Below are 21,615 nucleotides of genomic sequence, written 5' to 3' on the forward strand. Positions count from 1 at the left end.
ACCCTGTGGAGCGGGAGTCCTCTAGAAACCAAACTCTGAAGCCATTCTTTTCTTATTCTGAGAAGTGCTTCAAGGAGAGACTGGCCCCTCCAGAGAGTATCCGCTCAGCAACAGGGCCAACCGAGCTCCGAGCTCCGATTGGCTGAATGCGTGTACACACAAGTAAGGTACAAAATGGGGCCAATCAGGGTACAGCTGTCAAACCCGAGTGGAGAAAGAGGAAAGCCTACCCAAACTCGAAGGTGCTCTTAATTAGGTCGACAGGTCCCACGTCCCTCACCCCTGATGTTAAGGAAGTGGGCACTGAGCTGTCAAACCTAGTTCCCTCAGTTTCTGGTTGCCATAGCAATGCTTTGATCACCTTTGCACCAGAAACTGCGGCAATGCCCAAGAGCCAGTCGTTGCTGTTGTTGCTATGGTGATGTTGCTAGGGCAACGGTGTGATCCTTGAGGATCTGCAGCCCGCTACCCAGCCTCAGGTGTATTTGGCGCTCTTCCTGTCAGTTTAGTCTGGAGTGGGAGGGCTGTCAATCAGCGGTGGCGCCAGCTTAGCCTTGCTTGAGCTTGGCAGCTGTCAGAAAGCTCCACATGGGAGCCCCTAGGACCCCTACCACCTATATACTGCATAGGAAATTCTGTGTTCCGATTGGGTGGTGGTGGTGGTGGTGGTGATTGTGGTATTCAACCCAGGGCTAAGCAAAGTCCAGTGCTCTACCATAGAGCCACATCTGCAACTCCTGTTCATTTTTAATTGAAATACATCCCAAGATGACTTGAATGGTGTGAAAGGAAAAGGATAATAAACATACAATGTTCAGTAAGTCAGTGTCTTATCATGATGACATTATAAAGATGCACTACTCAAATTGAAAACCCACAGTAGCCTTCTGTGATCACTGTGGGCCAGGGCTGCATCACTTCCTCAGAGCCTTAGCTTGAACAGTTTACAATAATACTACATTTAGTAATTACGACCATTGCTTCCTAGCTTAAGGTTTGCCCCTCCCGGGGCCTGGAGAGATGACTTGATGATTGAAAGCACTGCGGCTCCTCCAGAGGACCAGGAGGTCAATACCTCACACCCCATGGTGGCTAATAACTATCTGTAACTGCAACTCTAGGGGCTCTGACACCCTTTTCTAGCTTCCATGGACACTGCACACAAGTGGTGCACAGACATACATGTAGGCAAGAACCCATGCACATTGTAAAACATAAAGATTTGTTCCTCCCACTAACCCTTGGGCTTGGCCGAGGCTCTCCGCTCTGTCTGCTGTGGACACAGCTGTGGCCCTGTTGCTGGGTCTTAACAGGTGTGCTAGAGCCCCCCCTCCATTCACCTGCTCAGACCACACAGCTTATTCTCACACTCATGACAGTGCAGACAGACAGTCCAGCCTGCTGTGACAGTCTGAAGGGATTAACAATCTCCAGCGCTTTTCAGGCCATCTCCCTCCTCAGCCACAAAAACAAAACTTAGGTCATATTCTTACACTGGTTCTGCTCTCTTGGGCCTCAGCTCCTAGGTGCTGCATGCTCTGAGTCATTTTCTCAACCTGATACTCACCTGGGTTGCTTTCCCAAACTCCAGAGCGAGTCCCCTGAGATGAGACCAGCCTCTCTGGCAGTATGTCGTGTTTTTGTCACTAAGTTTTACACATTTATCCACGCCCTTGATATTTGGGCAAGTGACTTCACTTCCCATCCCCTTGGTTTCTTTTGTATAAAATGGGGACAGATATTCAGGGTTGCATGAGGCTTTTGGGACGGACCTAGTGCTGTATTACCGACAGGCACACAAGTAAGATCTGATGTCACCCTGCAGGCTCTCAGCTTCTGCGCAAGGTGAACAGTCAACATCACCTTGCTCATCTCTAGATGCATCAGTGAAAGCTCAGAGAACTGATACAACCTCCCAAGGCCGAGATCCTGGCAGATGGCCCAGTCTGGGCGGCATACAGGCTTGAGAGCCTCGTGATCACAAAGGGATAAGGAAGACTCCCCTCCCACACTGTGGCACGTCGATGCCATTTCCTCTTCCTGACCAAACCCAAAGCAACCTTGATCTACAGGTTCTCTGTCTTATCTACTGTGGTCCAGGCTCTGTAACTCCTAGCTCATAGCCTAGGTCACGTGGTATGGAAACCCCCAAACTTCTAAGAAAAGAAATTGCCTTTGCACTGCCCCCAACTGAAAAGTCTGTCTCCTCAGGCTCTGCCTCACTACCTATGGCTGGTGCAGTAAGTCGTGACTGACCTCACACTCCTATGGATAATTTGCCTCAGCATCTTTCACAGTCTATGTGCTATTTTCTGGAAAAAAAATCTAACAGTAGACATACCACAGGCAACTAACAGTAGACACACTAGAGGCATTCATCAACACTGTCAGCCCAGGATAGGACTCAGCTGGCAAATACATGTTGTTGGTGCTCAGGCCACCGAACCTGAGTTCAGTCCTTGGAACTCACACAAAGGTGGAGGGCGAAACTTGTCCGCACAGAGTGATCTTCCGATCTACACATGCGCACTGTGGCACGATGCCCCACCCTCAAGCAAGCAAACAACAAAGAAACAAAAAATGTCGCTGATTCCCTTAGCATGACCCTGGAGCCCCAGCTATCATGCTAGCTCCTGGCAGCCCTCGGGTCAGCTGCTTCTGTTTGGTTGATGGACACAGCTGGGCCAACAGAAGCCCATTGTCTCTTCTGGGGCTCAATTGTTGGGGCCTCCTCCCAGTTCCAGCCACACAGACAGCTGTTGGTCAGCTTCCAGGGTCAGGATGCAGGGGGGAATGGGCACAGGAGAAATCTTCAGATCTATACGACTGTATACCCTAAAGATGGCATCACCCAGCCTCTTCTACAGATAGGGAAACTGAGGCTCAGGGAATGTTATGACAAGTGGGGAGTGCTCGCTTATACCATGGTGAAGCAGCCACGGATGGTACAGGAATTGAGGGCTTCATCCCAGGAAGGAACATATAGCGGGGATGTAGTCCTAGAACAGATCTACCACTCCCACACTGAGGCCTCAGAAGCCCGCAAGGTGCTGAGAAGCCCGTGGTCACGTCACCTAAGCAAGTGTCTGTTTATTTCTTCCCTGAGAATGTGGGCGGAGCTGCACATGACCACGCCTCCAGGCGGCACGCCATTGGTTGCCTCTTCTTGGCCAGCACCGTCCAGTCGTCTGTGACGTTACTGCACGCCAGAGCTCCACTCCCAGCTCCCAGAGCCCTGGAGGCGTGTTCAACGCCGGCCCCGCCTCCTGCACCCCTCCCACACCCCTCCCGGTGCGGAGAGGAGGCCAGAGCAGGCAGGGCCGGCTGCGGGATGTGAGTGTGTGGGATTGCGCATGGGGCCAAGCCTGGGTTCTGGGTATCTCTGTGGGTGCGGCGGGACAGTTGGGGGCGGGCTGGGAGACCGCGCGGGCGAACGGTGGGTCTCCTCTCCCCGGGGCACCGCGGTGGGCTGCAGGGCTGCTACGAAGGCACAGCCTCTTGCCATTGCGATCTACACGCTACTCCCCTACCCCCAGCGCATTTTGTTCCCAGCTTCACATATGCGTGAGCCGACTCGTGAGACAGCCACATTCCACCCCGCTTCACCCCACACCCCGCCTTCCCCAGTGCAGGCCTTGGGCCTTGGCGCCAGTACTCCTGAATACACCTGGCACTGGCATGTGACCTTGGGCACACCGGGTCCCCAGAGCTGCTGTGAGGACTGTGCTGGAAGCCGGTTTAGTCAAAGGCAGCTAGGGCCCAGGAAGAAGCTGTTTTCATTCTTGTTGGTGTTAAGTGACCTGGTGCGAGTGGGGAGGGGGAGACTGCTTTCCATAAGGAGGCTGCCCTCCATATCTGCGTTTCTCTCTCTCTCTCTCTCTGCACATCGAAGGCCGCACGCAACGCAGCTGTACCAGCATGTACCAGAGAAACGCTGGCCCATCGTGTACTCGCCGCGTTACAACATCACCTTCATGGGCCTGGAGAAGCTGCACCCCTTTGATGCTGGGAAATGGGGCAAGGTGATCAACTTCCTGAAAGGTAAGAAGGCCCCCCTTACACTGGCATCTGCCTCATCCATCTCCCTATCCTCACTTACCCCCTCAGACTTGCATCTGCCTCCTCCATTTCTTTCTTCTCTCCGTCCTTATCACCCCCCTCAGACCTGCATCCCCTCCTCCGTCCATCCCTGCGTTCATCCCATGCTTATCTGATTTCAGCCCCCTGATTGCCTTCTGTCCTGCTCTTAAAGTGTCTCTCCAGGCAGGCTGCTAAGCACGACGGCCCTGTCTCATATTCCCTCCAGTTAGAGCTAGTACCTGTCTGCCTTCCTAAAAAAAACCAGAGCAAGCTTTCAGCTCTGCATCGTGCAGAAAATAGGATCGGATTAGACGCTAATAACACAGCTGTTTCTGTTGGGTGTGTTTTTGTTCCCCTGGTGACCTCCTATCTACGGCAAGTGGTACAGCTTTTCCTTCCGCCGGAGGGACCAGCCTGAACATCCAAAGGAAAACATGGAGTAGAAAGCACACAGCTGATGCGTGGTGTTGGCGTAAGCCTGGGATGCTAGCCTTGCACGCCTGTTGCCTGCACAAATGGTTTCCTGCTGGGCCTCTCTCTGGCCCCTGGGTTCCTGCCTCTCCCAGTGGCTCAACAGAAGGGCTCCTCATCTCCCTCAGCTGGGAGCGAGCAGCCTGTCCCTTCTACTCCTGCTCCTCTGAGGATGAGGAAGGATGGGCAGGCTCCTGGGGCTGAGTCTGGAGGTATCAGAGGTCATGGGAATGCTGTGAGAGGGAGCCCCTGCCTGGATCTGTGTGTAGAAGTGGATGGGACTGACTGGTTGGTTTCTGAGCATGACTCATTGAGAATAGACCCTAGATTCTGATTTCTCTAGAACCCAGAGCATCATGGCCCAGTCTCACAGTACTCTGGGGGAAGTGCCTGGTCTCAACCTCAGTTTCTCTTGAAAAATGACATGAATCTTTGGTAATCATATACAGAAAACAGACACTAAACACCCTAAGCCACACAGATACCCTGATGCCCCCATGTACTGAGCTTTGAGAGTTTTTAAAACTTTAAATTTGTTTTAGAAGGAAACCCATGTTATCAAAATGGGAAAAGGCAGTTTCACTTGCCATAAATAGAAGGTCGCAGCAGGAAGGCAGTACTCTGAAAACAGCAGTTGTTCAGCCCTGGCTTCTGCTGCCTGGGAGCCGCTGCTCTCCTTTGGTTAGCAAAGGGGATTGAGCAAGGCTTGGCCGAGGTTGAGGAGAGGCAGTACTGCCCTGAGCCACCTGTGGAAGAAGGGTTGCTACCAAGGGCCTTTTCTACCTTAAGAACATTCCTGTTCCTTGTGCCATCTGCTGCTGGAAATCAGTTGTACCTAAGTTCACCTGGTGGCTGTCAGCAACACGGAAGTATGGAGACTGCTGTGCCTTTCAAGTTCAACATCCCCTGGGGCAGAGGGCCCAGGCACTGGCCACACTGGCCTAGGGAGGCACTCATTCTCAGAATACCCACAAGTTCACTGTGTGCTGAGGGGCTGCCAAGGGGCCAGCCTGGAGCCTGAGGGAGGGTCTTAGTGGGCCCGGCCTGGCCTGAGAGTTGGAAAGGAAGCAGGGGCTTGCTCTGTGGTTCCAGAAGAGAAGCTGCTGTCGGATGGCATGCTGGTGGAGGCGCGGGAGGCCTCGGAGGAGGACCTGCTGGTGGTGCACACGAGGCGCTATCTCAATGAGCTCAAGGTACAGTACAGGGATCTGCGGGCTGTGGCCAGGTGCAGTGGCTAGGGGAGGGAGGAGCTCAGCAGTGGCGGTACCTACTCCTGCCCCTAGCACCGGGGAACATGGGAGACTGTAAGAGGATAGTTAGCTCCCCATTTTCAGGGTATGTGAAAGCAAGGGTGTGCAGAGCCCCTTAGAGGTTTTGGGCATATTAATGACTTTCAGCCTGTGCCCTGAAGAGGCCTCAGAGGCCCCTGCTGGGATCACCTCAGTGGGAGGGGGAGGGACACAAGGCCTTGTCCTGTCCGCTAAGGCTACTTCACTCCTGTTTTTGTAGTGGGCTGAGACGCTATTCTAAGGACTCCTTGTAAATGAAAACTCTTGGGCAAAAATGGTTTCAAACAACCCCAGAATCCCTCAGGGAACATAAAGACCAGGGTGGGGGCAGGTGGAGGTATCTGGGGTGAACTGCAGAAGACCTTCCCCTCCCGCCGTGTGGGCCGTGTGGGCCGTGTGGTTGGTTGTCGCACAGTCGGACCCAGCATCACTACAGTACCTGCTTTCTCAAGAGAAGCCAGAATGCTGATTATTAAATGATGTTCTCAGATTTCTTTCATTTTCATTTTCTTTTTTTTTTTTTTTTTGCTCTGGGCTTTCTTGGGGGGGTGTTTTGTTTCTGTTTTTTTAATGATTATTGGGATTGAACTAAGTGCCTCATGCATGTTAGGCAAGCACTTAGCCTCAGCCCTAGCCCCACCCCACCCCCCACCCTGATTCTGAATGTGCTAACTGTAAGATTTTAAATCCCAGCTGCAGACCACACTGGGCTACCACTGTGCCCATGGCCACTTTGCACAGGAGGGAGGCAGCAAGCTCCTATTGGGAGTCAAAGTCTTTAGTACATCCTTTATGCGAAAGGGTGGTGTGGGAGGTCCATGGCTGCCAGCTTGCCCTGGCTGGAACTGCATCAGGGTGTCATTGAGTCTTTGCCTCAGAGCGTGGGAGTCCCGCCCCCTCCCCCCCCAGCTTCCTGTCAGAGTCATCTTGACCTGAGGACTCCACAGGTGGCAGAAGTCAACAAGGTGCTCCAGTCTGTCTGAAAAGACTTTGGCTTCGAAGTAGGCTGTGCCTGCTCAAGGTCACTTCCTGGGGGAGGGGGTGGGTAAACATGGGGAGGACCCTTGCAGGGATCTATTCAGGACTAGGGCCACAGCTGCTGGCCTCTTTTCCTGATAGCCGAGGCCTGAGTTGTGAGAATTCTAGATGGGCCATGACAGTGTGAGCTCATGAAAGATTGCCAGGAAGACGCTGAGTCCTGACTCCCAGGAGAGAGGTGCGAGGCGTTGGCTGGAAGCCCAGTGCCTGGCTGCCCTGGTTTCCTGGGGCTGAGACATGCGTGGTTAGTGCATAGCCCAGGAGCCTAGCCAGGGGTGGGGGGGTGGGGGTGGGGAATGGGAAATCAGGGGTAGGACACTCTGAGTTTGGACAGGGAGGGAACCAAAAACAGAGTGGGCACTGGATGAGGGGGGCTGGTGGCATAGTTACCAGGATCCCGCCCATTTATAAAAAACCTTCAGGGAGTCCTATAGGGCAGGCTGCCTGCCTGCTTTTGGTGCCAAAATTCTTGAAGCAGTATTGTCTGTGGGTCCCAGACAGAATATAAGAGCAGGGCAGGAGACTCAGATATATCAGCATAACACATAGGGGTTCACCAAGATGACGGTGAAGTAACATATGCCTCAGAGCTCTCTGGAAGCCAGATCAAAGGGGGAAAACATAACTTTTATAACATGCCAGGTCGTGTGTTACCTGGTCATCCAGCACCAAGCCACATTGAGTCTGGCATGCTGAGGAGAAAATGTGGATTTTTATCCCAAGTACCATGTGGGAGAGTGATGGGTGAGGTGCTGTTGCCACTCAGGTGAGACCCATTGTCTAGTGCCACAGCTGAAGCACACTTCTCCCACACCATTTCTGCATTGTCTGTCCCTTTTCTCTGCTGTGGCCATCCCCAGCCGTGCCTGGAAGGTCCGTCTGTGGTTCCCAGGGTTGTTATTCTTGGGTCATTCTGTTCATGCTGTGGACCATCCCCTCTCCCTCTGCCTCATCTGCTCTGCCCACACACCTTCCCTGGATGGGAACCCTGCAGTGCTTGCAGCCTCCCATCCCAATGACCAGGGTACCAAAAGAGGAACATAACATTGGTGCAGGAGCATCTACTGTGTGTACAACCTAGGGCTGGGTGACCTCTAGGATTCTGCCCCAGGAAGGAGGTCACAACTGGGCAGCTCCTGATGTTTGTCCCTGAGCACCGTTAGCAAGTCCATAACTGGCATGCACGCTGTTCTGGGTCCTGCAGGGAAGAAATGGAATCAGAGACCAAGTCCCTCTCCAATGGAGAGCAGAGAAGAAACAGCTAGCTGACCATGTACCAAGTGCCCACAGAAAGTTGGGGGAGGGTGCAGGGGCAGCAAGGTAGGGGCTAGAGGTCAGTGAGACCAGTAGGCCTGAAGGGTGGAAGGTCTGTGAAGGAAGGGTGTGAGGTGGGGGAAGGGCAGCCCAAGCAGGAGTCAAAACTGCAAAGGCCCTGTGGGAGGGAGGCTCACCTCCAACCACCTAGATGGCAAAAGATGGGAAAGGCTATAGGGAATGGGAGCCTGGGTCTTTGACTTGGTCAGTTCTTCCCCCAAGAGGCTCATCTTCCTTAAAAGATGGCTAGTTACATACGTTACAAGCCACTGCCTTAAAAGTTCAGCATTTCCACCATCTTCCATGTGATATCATGACCCGCAACCGTTCCCATCACCCTGAAAGGAAACCTGATCCTACCAAGAACTCTTTTCACTCTTGGGGTGTGTTCTGCCCTCTGCCCTCTGCCCGGTCCCTGCCCATCTCTAGCACGCCTCCACAGACTCACGTACTTTGTACTTAGTACAGATGGAATCAAACAGTGTGTGAGCGTGGGCCTCTGGCTTGCCTCACTGCACAGCAAGTTGAACAGGTGTCATGCATTCTCCTCCCCAGTGGGGAGCTTAAGTATGTGAGCCATACACCACCCCCAACACATCCCTCTTCATGGATGCGTACTACTCTACCATGTGATGTGCCACGTCTTGTTTGTCCATCCATTAGCTTATGCACATGTGAGTTATCTCTCCATTTTGGTGATCATCAGTGTTGCTATGGATACGCCCATACACATATGTTCGAATACCCAATTCTGATTATTTGGGGTATGCACCAGCTCTGTACCAAGAAAAGATCAGCATAGCCATATGAGTTGTGGGTGAATGAGTTTATTAAGTATATCAGGCAAAAATGAAATAACCAATAGAAGATAGAAGCAGCCGAGAGCCCAAGAGGACATCCAGTCAAGAGTACAGCACTCAGCACAAAGCACTGGACTGACTGGCAGTGCAAGAGAAGTGAGAGAGCCCAGGGATCCCTGGGACTTTAGGCTCCTGTGTTATTTTTCTTTTCTCCATTCTGGAGACCAACCCTAGGCAAGCAAGCACTCAGTTACTAAGCTGCACCATTCGTCTCCTCTTTAAAAAAAAACAAAAAACAAAAAACAAACAAAAAAAAACTTTTAATTTTGAGATAAAGTTCATCTCTGAGCTCATGATCTTCCTGCCTAGCTTCCTGAGCAGCTGGATTTATAGGCATGGGTCCCAGGCCTGTTGTAGATTTAGGCTGGATGGTACTAGTGTCCATCTAAGGGGGATAGCTACAGATGTCATGAAGCCTTGGACGGTGACCCAGACATGTGGGTGGCCATGTGCAGCTCTTGTGTAGCCTCTGGGCAGCTAGGACAGGGTTTTATGGAGGTAAGGACAGGCCTCTCCACCACCCTCTTTTCAGACCCTGGTTTGCAGACAAGGAGACAGGCACAGAGGGAAAGGGCTTCACCCCAAACCACACAACTCAGGCAGAGCCCTGGGGAGACTCCAGAGTCCCGTCACAGTACCACATCCAGTCCGACCATTCTGGAGCCCTTGCCCCACCTGAGTTTGTTACCAGGCATTCTGGGTGGGCCCTGCCTACTTCATCTGGCCTGTCCCCTGGTTAGCCTGCTGCACATCCCAGATAATCTTATCTGTCCCACGTTGTCCCCTCCACACCAGAGCCCTTCTCAGTAGCTCTGTCTTCTTCTCACTGTGCTGTGTGTCACTGTGAGGCTCTACAGCCGCACACGCCGACCACTGTAACTGCTGTATCCACAGCCCACAGCCCACTCGGCCCAGCCCCTTCTTCCTCCTTCCTCCAAGCTGAGCCACAGGCCGCTCTTCCCCTGCACCAATGTTTTATTTGGTCACCAACAAGTTTTTTTTTTTTTTCTGGAGCAGTGCTGTCTGATAAAGCTGTTGTGATGGGCATGTCCTAAATCAGGTGGCCAACTGCCAGCCACAGTGGCTGGCCAGCATTGAAATATGTCTGAAGTAACTGAGGCACGAGATTCTAATTAAACAACATATTTCTGTTGTTGTTTTGTTCTTTGAGACAGGGTCTTGTGCAGCCAAAGTTGCCTTAAACTTATTTTTATTCTGTCCCCACCTCCCAAGCTAGGATGACAGGATGACTGTTAACTCAAAATTGATTCATAATTACAGGCAAGAGTCCATATATTGCTAGGCATGGTGGCGCACGCCTTTAATCCCAGCACTTGGGAGGTAGAGGCAGGCAGATCTCTGTGAGTTCGAGGCCAGCCTGGTCTACAAAGTGAGCCCAGGACAGCCAGGACTGTTACACAGAGAAATACTGTCTTGAAAAACCAAAACACAAAGCAAAGCAAAACAAAACAAGACAAAAGACTCCATATATTTAGGTCCTTCCTTTGTTCTCATTCCAACCAATCACAATGGGAGAAGGAATATTCTAATTAATATATATATATATATATGTATATTGCACCCATGTTAACATACAAATTTCGTGTGTTAATCACTAAACTGTGACATAAACTCCTCTCAGAGTGTAACATGGTCCATGTTACAAGCAATCTAGGCATGATTTATGCAAGAGGGTGTGCTCAGGTTCCAGGTAAGTATGACTCCATTTAGACATGGGCCTTGGCCAAGTAGCAGTCCCCCAGTGAAAGCAAGGAATAATTGTCCATAATAGCCGAACAGGCAGGGTAGCATTCCGGAGGCAGAGGCAGGTGGACCTCTGAGTTGGAGGCCAGCCTGGTCTACATAGTAACAGGACATCTCAGGGATGTGTAGGGAGACGGTGTCTCCAACAAAAGTAAAAGAACCAGGATCAGCAGAGGGAGCAAGACACCTCAAGTCCTGCTTCTGCAGCACCTAGCAGGAAGGCTAGGCGTCAGGGATTGGCAGGATCGGAAATGCAGGAAAAGTAACAAAATAGCTCACATCAGCTGCAGATGGGCGGCAGGGGGTTCCCTGTGAGTTTAGGTTTTAGTCCTGGCTTTTGTTTTTCTGCGCCCCTGTACTACTCCGACAATATGCTCTGAGCCTGCGCTGGCAGACCAGGTCCTGAGCCACAAAAGGCTCTGCCTTGCTGTGCCCAGCTCCTGTCATTCCTGGACTAGATTCTTCGCCCTAATTTGCGTCTTTGGCCTAATGCCTGCATCTGGGGGACTCTCGTTCACTGTCTACCTTTTGTAGATGCTGTCTTCCACAAGCCCTCCCCTCCTTCCCAAGAAGACTGATTCTTTGTCATAGCGCCTTGGCTTACAAGTGTCCCAGCACAAGACAGGACCCCCCCAAGCCCATCTGGGTGTGTCTCATAGGCCCTAAGTGCTTAGGAAGTGCTGCCTGGCACTTAGCATCAGAGCTAAGTCTCTCCTGGTTCTTGCTGGACAGCCTGGGCAGCAGGGCACAGAGGAGCCTGTAGTCCTTGTTCTGGACGCAAGAGGGCAGAAGAGTGCCTCAGAATGCTGACTGCTCAACTTCACAGAGCCCAGGCTTACAGCTGGGATAGACAGGGAAGTGGCTCCCAGCTGTCACTTCCCAACAGAGGGAGGGAAGCCACCATGCTCAGGCCTGGCACCGAGTTTGACTTCCATGTCTCTTTCCACAGTGGTCCTTTGTGGTGGCTACCATCACTGAGATTCCCCCTGTCATCTTTCTCCCCAACTTCCTTGTGCAGAGGAAGGTGCTGAGGCCCCTGCGGACCCAGACTGGAGGCACCATCATGGTAGGCTGGGTGGGGTGTGCACTTCCAGTCCCTATCCTCCTCCCTCCCCGTTTTGCCCTGTAGGGTCCCTCCCCACCCAATGACAATTTGAGTTACTGTGTTGGTAACCCAACAACAGTATATTTTACAGTAGCACTACTTACAGGCCCGGGAGCTGGTTAAGGGACACTTTGTGTCTGAATCAATGAGGTCTGTCCCAGCCGTGGTCTTTGCCCTCTGACACTGTGGAGTTTTGTATTTATCACCCAATGCCTGCAGGATCGCAGCCACCAGCTCGCATTATTTCCACAGGCAGACTGTCTCTTTTCCATTTGAAAGCCACGTGGGACTTCTGGGCTCACTTCACTTGAATGTCTGACGTTTTCCCTGTAAAATCAGGAGGGCCTCCCCAAACCCACCCCCATGCTGGTTATCTGGTCCTTTCCCCCTGGGTGCTGCTAGTCTGTTGAGGAATGACGTGTTGCCTGATTCCACCTGTGGTCTGTTCCCGCCGGAGGCTTAGATTGAATGCACACATACCTCAGGGTAAGGCCTGAACTCCAACCCTCTGCTTGTCTCCAAAGGCTGGGAAGCTTGCTGTGGAGCGAGGCTGGGCCATCAATGTCGGTGAGTGCTGGCTGTCCTGGTGGAGCTGGAAAGGGTGTGGGGACAGAGGGTCAGAGAAACCTTCAGAGCTCGCTCAGTAGCCTGGAAATGGGTGTGCAGCCTTTTTGTTCCTGTGCAGGCCCCACCAGTACCTCTCTGGGGGAGATTTGTCCTGAGAATGCCCTGTCCAACGTTTACATATTCTAGTGACAGGAAGTTAGCTCTCTCCCACCTGGATAGCCTGCCCCATCCCTTAGGCAGGCCCCTGCGCATGTCTGCATGGTATTAGTTGCCTCCATGTGGCTCTACTGAATGGCTTCATCCTTTTGGGATCTAGGCCAGTGGACAGGCCTTGGTCGTATGCTGAGTGGAGGGGCCCAGGCTCAGTGGCAGCTCAGGGGTCCTGAGGGCCAGCGCTCCCTGATTCTGTGTGGCCCTTATACATCTGCCTTCACAGTCCTTGACAGTTGAAGAACCTTGTCCCCAGCAGCCTCTCCTTTGCTGTTGCATAATTATCTTACGAGGCACTGAACATAGTGAGAAGGTGCTGCTGGCTTGAGCGGGAGTTCTGTATCAGGCCTTGATCCCTTTTTGTGAACTCTGCATGGCCAGGGGCCATGCCTCTCCCTGCGTGCATTGCTGGCTACCCAGCATCAAGACCTGGCATAGCCATGGTATTAGGATGCCAAATTTGCACAAACGCATGTGTGATTTGTGCCCTGCCTGCCTGTAACATGGCTCTCAGTTCATGGAGGAGCTCGGTGACACTTCTACCATGGAAACGAGGGGCTGGTTAAAGTTTACCATCTAGGTCCGGCTCAAGCCTGGCCTTCACTGATGGTTCGACTGTCTGCTAATTGTGTTCTCTGGCCGTGTTGTTGATCCTCTCTGTGCCCGAGGCAGTTCATCTGTAAAAGATACTGGTGAAGATGGAGCTCGTTTCTGGGCTATAGAGAGGCTTCAGCAAGCTGGGTGGACTGCTAGGGGTCCCCCAAGGAGTGGAAGAGGCAAGTCCTTCACCTGCATGGCCCCAGCCTCACACCGTTGGGGTAGGGGTAGTTTTGGAACTCCATTTCAGACCTATAGCCCAGTGTCTTCAGGATACAGGGGCTGTAGCACTTTCCTAGCCATTCTAGCAGAAGGCAGGCAACAGCATCCCTCTGGTCCAAATCAGAAAGGACTCCCAGACTATGTCTCAAAGTTAGGGGTGGCATGGCCAGCTGTGGCCCCCAAGGAGTGCCCTTCCCAGTCCTCTCTGTCCACTACCAGGAGAACCTGGGTCCAAGGCACACCTGCTGGTGCGGCCCCTTTCCTAGTATGGGAACCCCAGGGCATCTCAGCTAGCTGACATGGCTGGGTCTCTCTGAGAAGTGGCCTTTACCATGGGGTAAGGTGGCTATATTGGCATAGAGCTACCTCTTGGCCTGGAGTGATGACATGCCCAGGTGTCCTGTTCACTTGGCCAACCTGGGATCCCACCAGGAAGTGGTGGGGGCGGGATGCAGGGGTGGTAGGGAGGTGGAGGACACCCGGACCTGGCTCTGACCAGCATCAATGTCTGCCTTTCTGCAGGTGGTGGCTTCCACCACTGCTCCAGTGACCGTGGTGGGGGCTTCTGTGCCTATGCAGACATCACACTAGCTATCAAGGTGTGTCTCTCTGAACCTGTGGTACTGTCCCTCCACCCCCCCCCCCCCCACCCCTGTAGCTTCCCACACACTCCAGGGCAGGGAAGCGGGCTCACAGCGGGGAGGGACTTCCTCACAGCGTAGAAGGACTTCTTCCCTATCTGCTCAACCTGCCCGGACTCAAATTGGACTGGGACTCATTCTGGCCACGAGAGGGTCTGTCTAGTGCTGGAAGTAGGTGGTGGGTGGAAAGGCAGGCAGGTTTCAGGGCTGCGGATATGACGGAGAAGAGGAAGAAGGGGATGAATGGGCCAAGGAGAAGTTAGGATCGCGGTGACAACAGAGCTCTGCACAGCTGCCGTAGACTTCATATCCTAACCAGGACCCAACTCCTCTCCCTGCACCTCCCCTCACTGAACCCTGGAGCATCACAAATGAGGAAGCCTGCCCTTCCCCCCGACTGTGGTTATGTGGAACCTCTGAGCCCACAATGAGCTCTCTGCCCAGTCTCATGCTGCGTGCCAGGCTAATGAGAGTCTCTGTTCTCACAGGCAGTAGGCCTGGCAGTTAGAACAGGGCACAGGAGAACTTGGAGGGGAAGATGGAAGGGGCTCTCCTCAAGGAGGAAGAGGCATCAGGATTTAGCGTTATAGAATGAAGCCAAGTCTGAGGAGTTAAATCCTAAGACTGCCGGACTGATAGGTCAACCCCGACATTCCCCAGGGAATTCAGGACTTGATCTCCCAACCTTGAGGCACTGCCTGTCCCCAGAGCCTTCCCTGACCTCACCTCACCCCACCCCCATTTCCCCCAGTACCTCAGCACTCCTAGGAAAGCAATGTCTTGCTCGCTGTCCTCTTGACCCCTCAACCCTGGGTCCCCAAAGGGCTGGGTCCTCTGGCCTATCCAGACCTTATACGTCTTCTCTCCCTGTCAGTTCCTGTTTGAGCGTGTGGAAGGCATTTCCAGGGCTACCATCATTGATCTTGATGCCCATCAGGTGAGCCCAGGCCCCAGCACTTCCTACGGTGAGAGCCCCTTTGCCATGTCCCTGGCAGCCTCTGTCTGACACACAGCCCCACACTGTGGGGTACCCTCTTTCAGGAAATGGTCCAAGTGTGCTTCAGCCAGTTTAATCTCTTTTGCTCAAGGTGCAGACTTAGCTGGACTTGGCTCAGCCCAGCTAGGGTGGTTGATCCTCATCACTGCTCCTGTCCTTGAACCCTAGGGGTTCCACTGCCTCCGGCTGATCACTCTTATATCAGGCAGGAGGCTTTTTATAAGCCTCAACTGCTCTGCTCCCCACATTCTGCTCCAAGCAAATCAAGCACATATGCACAGCCCTTTGGTTTGCTCTCCATGTCCTGATTTCAAAAACATCCCTGCAGAGCCAAGAGGGTAGCAGGCCAGATACTGCCCTGTTTCACAGAGAGGGTGAGAATCAGGGCTGAGCATACTGCAGGTTCTGAAGGAGGCTACGAGGTCATGTCTGGAGTGCATCCAGCTCTGCTGCCTGACAGCTGTCTGACCCTATGTCCCTATGGTCAAGCCACTCATTCCACAAGCAGGAATCAGTGGTGTTTGGGGTCCCCGTTTCCTGAGAGCAGCTGCCTGCAGTGACGGTTGTGTCTGTCCACAGGGCAATGGACATGAGCGAGACTTCATGGGTGACAGGCGTGTATACATAATGGATGTTTATAACCGCCACATCTATCCTGGGGACCGCTTTGCCAAAGGTAAGTTTCATCCCACCTCTGTCTTCTGTATGTGCCTGGTGGGTATGGCTATGCCACCTTGTTTATCTGTAGTATTCCCATGAAGTGGGTGTTCCCATTGTACCCAAGCACATGGAGACCTAAGGGAGTCACATGACCCTCAAGACCATAGAAACTAGAAACTTGTCCAGAAAAATACATAGAAGGGCTTCACATTAGGGGTAAGCATAGATGACCAGAGAGAGGGAGAGAGAGGGAGAGAGAGAGAGAGAGAGAGAAGACAATAAAAAAACATAAAGACAACTGAGGTAAGCTCAGAAGATTTGTGTTTTGGTTAGATTTCTATTGTTGAGATAAAACACCATTACCAACCAGGCATGGTGGCACATGCCTTTAATCCCAGCACTCAGGGAGGCAGGGACAGGTGGATCACTGTGAGTTCGAGGCCGGCCTGATCTACAAAATGAATCAGGACAGGCAGGGATACACAGACAGAAACCCTGTCTTGAAAAACCAAAACAAACCCAAACCCAAACCCCAAACAAAAACAAAAACAAAAACAAAAACCTCTACAAAGTGAGTCCAGGACAGCCAAGGTTACACAGAGAGACCCTGTCTTTAAAAAACCCCAAATAAACAAACACATCATGACCAAAAGCAACTTAGGGAGGGAAGGGTTTTTTCCAACTTACAGTCTATATATGGTCCATTATGAGGTACGTCGGGCAGGAATCCCAAGGCAGGAACGGAAGCAGAAGCCATGGAGGGATGCTGCCTACTGTCTTGCTCCTCCTGACTTGCTCAGTTTCTTCTCTTTTCTTGGCCATAAAATGCCAGGCAACATAATTGACCCTTTGTCAACTTGACACACAAACACATCACTATTCAACTACAACCTTTCCTTTCTCATTTGCCCCCCGGATGGTATGTTAATATCATAATATAAAACAGTCTGACTTTTTTTTTTTTTCCAAGACAGGGTTTCTCTGTGTAGCCTTGGCTGTCCTGGACTTGCTTTGTAGACCAGGCTGGCCCCGACTTCAGAGGCATCCACCTGCCTCTGCCTCCTGAGTGCTGGGATTGAAGGCGTGCGCCACCACTGCCCGGCAACATTCTGACTTTTAAAAAAGTTCTAGTCTTTAAAAATTCAAGCACTTTAAAAGTTCAGTCTCTTTAAAACACCTAAAATATATTTCAAAGTTCAAAATTTCTCTTAAATATTCATAGTCTGATAACTAGGTTCCCATAAAAATCAAAATAAACCCATTTTCTCACTTTGTACAGGAAGAACCAGTGCACAGTCACAATCAAATGAAAGCAAACCCAAAATCCAACAGTGTAAAAAGTTCAGTGCTTCACATGTGGGACTCACCCACAATCCTCTGGGCTACAAAGGGCCTGGGCCACTTCTCTAGTTCCAGTCTTGGCAGTATACACATGTTGTGTCCTGTGCTCAGGCCAGCTGCACTCCACAGCTGCTGGTCATCCCGTGGTAGTAGGATTTCTGTAGTCTACACTGTGACTGGGTGCACCTTTGCTGATAGCATCTCCTGGCCTCTCTTCAGGGTCTCTTATGCTGCTACACAGTGCCAAACCTCAACTTTTCTCCATGACCCCCTTTGGCCTTCAAAACCAGTACCATTTGGGAGACTTACATATCATAAAACTCCGCTTCCAGCACAATATACAGCCTTGGCCCCTCTGCACCTCTGCTCCTGTGCGCTGAGCCTGAGGAAACACTTCCCTGGAAGATTTTGCCTTAATGATGCTGGTCTCCTCTTCTTCTTCCTCTTCCTCTCCTCCTCCTCTTCTTCCTCATTCTTTTTCTCCTTTTTTCCCTAGCCTCTTCTTAATCATCACTAATTCTCAGCCCCAACTGACTAGTATTAATTGTCCCAGCAAAGCAAAGGTTTCACCTCAGTGCCTCAGGTCTCTTGTTAGTCACAGCTGGTCCTTAAGCTCCACGTGACTAGAGCTGCAGATTCTTAATAGAAAACAGGCCCTGTGAGCCTGCTGGATCCTGTGATTCCCCCTGAAGCCTCACAGCCCCAGCCTGTGTTGTCTGCATTGCTCTCAACATTCCTTCAAGCTCCCACAGAGCAGCCCCCTGAGCCATTGAGTACTCAATGATTTTTCCTGCCCAATGTTCAAATGTTCCCATTAGTATTCCTAAAATATGTCACAACAATACCCCCATGACCTGGCACCAAAAGCGAGAGGGCTGGAAGAAAACAAAAACAAAAACCTCAATTTAAAAGGAACTGGGTTCAATTCCCAACTCCCGTATCAGCTCCTATAATTCCAGCTCCAGGTGACCTGATGCCCTCTTCTGGCCTCTGCAGGCACTGTACTAATGTACGCACCCTCATATACATGTACTTAAAATAAAATACAATATAAACTAAGTGAAAATATAATACAATGTTTTATACGTTTATTTATTCACTTTACATCCTGATCATAGCCCCTTCCCTTTCTCTTCAGAAAAGGGGAGCCCCCCCCCACCAACCCACCCCAACACATCAAGTCAGGACTGAGCTCATCCTCATCCACTGAGGCCAGGCAAGGCAACCTCACTAGGGAGAAGTGATCGAAAAGCAGGCAACAGAGTCCATGTCAGAGGCAGTACTTGGTCCACTTATTAGTGGACCCACATGAAGATCAAGCTGCCCATTGGTTACATATGTGTAGGGGACCTAGGTCCAGTCCATGCGTGCTGTTTAGTTGGTGCTTCAGTCTCTGTAAGGCCCTACTGACCCAGCTTAGTTGACTCTGTTGGTCTTCTTGTGGAGTTCTTGTCCCCTTCTGGTCCTTCTGTCCTGACCCACAATCTTCCACAAGGCTCCCTGTGCTCTGCCCTGTGTTGGCTGTGAGTCTCAGCATCTGTTTTGATCCTCTGCTAGGTGGAGCTTCTTAGAGGACAGTGTTTTGTTTTGTTTTGTTAAACAGCAAAAATGGACTCAAGCATAACCCAAAGGCTCTGAGCTCAGGATTGAAATCAGCAACCTGGTCACTACTTGGGTAGCATAGCTTTCTATCCCTGAGACAGAATCCGTAGAATAATCTTAAAGATGCCACTACCATGGGACCACTACCAAGGTCAGCAACAACCTCTTAGCAGAGCTGGCGGCTGCCAGCTTGCGAGGAAGAAAGGTTTGCTTTGGCCCATGACTTAGTCCTGGTCTATGCTCAGGAGGTCCTGTTGCAGGGTACCATGGCTGTATGTGTGGTAGGAAAAGCTTCTCACTTCATGATGGCTGAAAACAGAGATGCATGAAGGGGTGTGGTCCTGATATATCACTCCCAAGTAGCATCATTTCTTCCACCTCTTAAAGGTCCAGTAGCACTGTAGAGTAGCACCATAGACTAGGAACCAAACCCTCAACAGGTGGACCTCTGGGGGGACACTTAAGATGAAAACATCCAGGACTATTTATGTACAGGTGGCAAGGTAAGTCCACTGCTGGCTCAGCCTATGTTGACCTTGGACTATTTGGAACCTGGGCTTGAATATGTAGGGAGTGTCCAGTGTTGTTAGGGCTCAAGGATAGGGTCTCTAGGCCCTCAGGGGTGAAGGGTCTCATCCTTAGTCACCTGCACTCCCATAGGTGCCCCTTTGCTACTCAGCTTTGGTGAAATTAGAGGCCAGACATAGACGGAGTCAGTCCTGTTGTGGGCGTCAACAAGTTCCCACATCTTTCCAACCCTCAGCCTCATTTTCTCTGCCTCAAACTCGCAGCTACCTGTGTTTCTTTCCCAGAGGCCATCAGGCGGAAGGTGGAGTTGGAGTGGGGCACAGAAGATGAGGAATACCTGGAAAAGGTGGAGAGGAATGTGAGGCGGTCCCTCCAGGAGCATCTGCCTGATGTGGTGGTGTACAACGCGGGCACAGACGTCCTTGAGGGGGACCGCCTTGGGGGGCTGTCCATCAGCCCAGCGGTATGTCCTAACATGGGGGCCACCTTGAGGATTGACGTGTCCTTGGCATGGGCGCGTTCTGACTGTATTAGTTACTTTTCCGTTGCTGTGATAGAACATCCCGATAAATGTGTCACTGTAGGGAGGCGGGTTATTTTGATTCACAGATCTTGAGGGAATAGTTTGTCATGGCAGGGAAGATGGCAGGAAGAGCATGAGGCTAGAGGGGCAGCCAGGAAGCAGACGCCACAATTCATCTGTACACAGGAAGGAGAGAGAGAGAGAGAGAGAGAGAGAGAGAGAGAGAGAGAGAGAGAGAGAGAGAGAGAGAGAGAGAGAGAGAGAGAGAGAAGAAGAAGAAGAAGAGAGGGACGATGTAGAAGAGAGGAGAGAGGAGAGAAAATCAAATGGGGCCCAGATATAAAATGTCAAAGCCTACCCACAGTGACACACTTTCTCCAGGAGACTAAAGGTCTAGCACCTTCCTGGACAGCATCACCAGCTGGGGACCAAGTGTTCAAACATATGGACCTGTGGGGGATATTTCATGTTCATACTGACCCTAGGGCTACCTAGGGCATGTGTCCATCAGCCCAGAGACACATCTTGCCCCCCTCCCCAGGGAGGGGCATTTGTGGGCAATTGTCTATCTGCTAAGCTGTGTGCTCTGGCTCTGGTAGGGCAGGGAAGCCATGCTCTCAAGTTTGGCAGCAGCCAAAAAATATGGGCATCCTTCTGTTGGGAGGAGATGAGCTAAAACAGCCGCAGCCCACAGCAGGGCTAGGCTTGCAGCAGTGCTTTCTGGCACCATGGGAACTCGGGCCTGTCTGAGTTCACCCTCCCTTTCTTCCCACAGGGCATTGTGAAGCGGGATGAAGTGGTTTTCCGGGTGGTTCGAGCCCATGATATACCCATCCTCATGGTGACCTCGGGTGGGTACCAGAAGCGCACAGCCCGTATTATTGCCGACTCCATCCTCAATCTGCATGACCTGGGGCTCATTGGGCCTGAGTTTCCCTGCGTCTCGGCACAGAACTCAAGCATTCCTCTGCTTTCTTGTGCTGTGCCTTGACAGTTGCTCACAGAACATTATCATAACCTGCCCCCTCACCCCGTCCACCCGCCCACCTGCCTGTGTTTGTTGCTGTGAAGACAGCTGCCAGTGAGCGTGGAGGGGCAGGAAGAGCAGGAGCCAGCCTTGCTGGCCGCTCCTCCACTCCCCACCAGGTGCCCAAGGGCCTCTGGGCCTTGGGGTGGAAGAGCTGAGTCCCAGGGAGGAGCCCACGCGGGATGCAGGCAGGTCATCAAGAGTCAGGGAAGACCGCTTAGCTCTAGCCAAAGGGAGGGACCTCTGGGATAGGGTCACCTGCTGTCCGGATCAGCCAGAAGATGGGTCCACGCTGACCTGGTTGGTTCACTCCCTCACTTGGGTCTGGAGAGGCCCCCTTTCTGAGCATTGGTGCCCGTGGGTCTGTGGAAAGTTTCCATAGCCAGCCTCCAGGGGGCGCTGGGTCCTCAGCCAACAGGTAGGAGTCCCTGATAGGGCTATGGATGCCTAGGGAAGAAAGCTTGGTGGGAGTCTCCAGATTGGGTTCCCTTCAATAAATCAAGGTCCAGACCTGTTTTCCCAAGCCCCTCTATGGTGGTGGGGTGGGATATTGAGGACACCCAAGGCCCTCACTTTGGCAGTAATCTCCTTAGTTCAGCATGGGAGCAAGTTTGGGGGGAATGGTTAGTTTAGGAGTGACCCTCCAAACTGGAGTTTTTAAGAGTTTGCTGACCAGGATGGAGAAGAAAGGAAGGTGAGGCCCAGCAAACAGGAGTCATATGGAGGGCTGGTGGCCAAGCTAGTCCTAGGCGGGGCTTCCTGGAGGGAGGGCAGCGAAG

At 52.0% G+C, this 21,615-nt stretch overlaps 1 protein-coding gene across 1 annotated transcript; it reads left to right on the plus strand.

Moving 5' to 3' along the window:
• The first annotated feature begins 3,195 nt into the window (after positions 1 to 3,195).
• Positions 3,196 to 21,280, plus strand: Hdac11 (histone deacetylase 11). Its single transcript, XM_051154911.1, has 10 exons — positions 3,196 to 3,333; positions 3,893 to 4,041; positions 5,644 to 5,744; positions 11,766 to 11,882; positions 12,446 to 12,488; positions 14,040 to 14,116; positions 15,033 to 15,095; positions 15,735 to 15,831; positions 19,571 to 19,749; positions 20,585 to 21,280. Coding segments are annotated over exons 1-10 (1,044 nt in total). The 5' UTR covers positions 3,196 to 3,331; the 3' UTR covers positions 20,801 to 21,280.
• Positions 21,281 to 21,615: the final 335 nt, after the last annotated feature.

Source organism: Acomys russatus, chromosome 13 (assembly GCF_903995435.1).
Source record: "Acomys russatus chromosome 13, mAcoRus1.1, whole genome shotgun sequence".
NCBI lineage: Eukaryota > Metazoa > Chordata > Mammalia > Rodentia > Muridae > Acomys > Acomys russatus.

Coding starts and splice junctions, on each gene's coding strand:
- Hdac11 (XM_051154911.1), top strand. Junction 14,117..15,032: donor ACATCACACTAGCTATCAAG/GTGTGTCTCTCT, acceptor TCTCCCTGTCAG/TTCCTGTTTGAGCGTGTGGA. Junction 15,832..19,570: donor TGGGGACCGCTTTGCCAAAG/GTAAGTTTCATC, acceptor TTTCTTTCCCAG/AGGCCATCAGGCGGAAGGTG.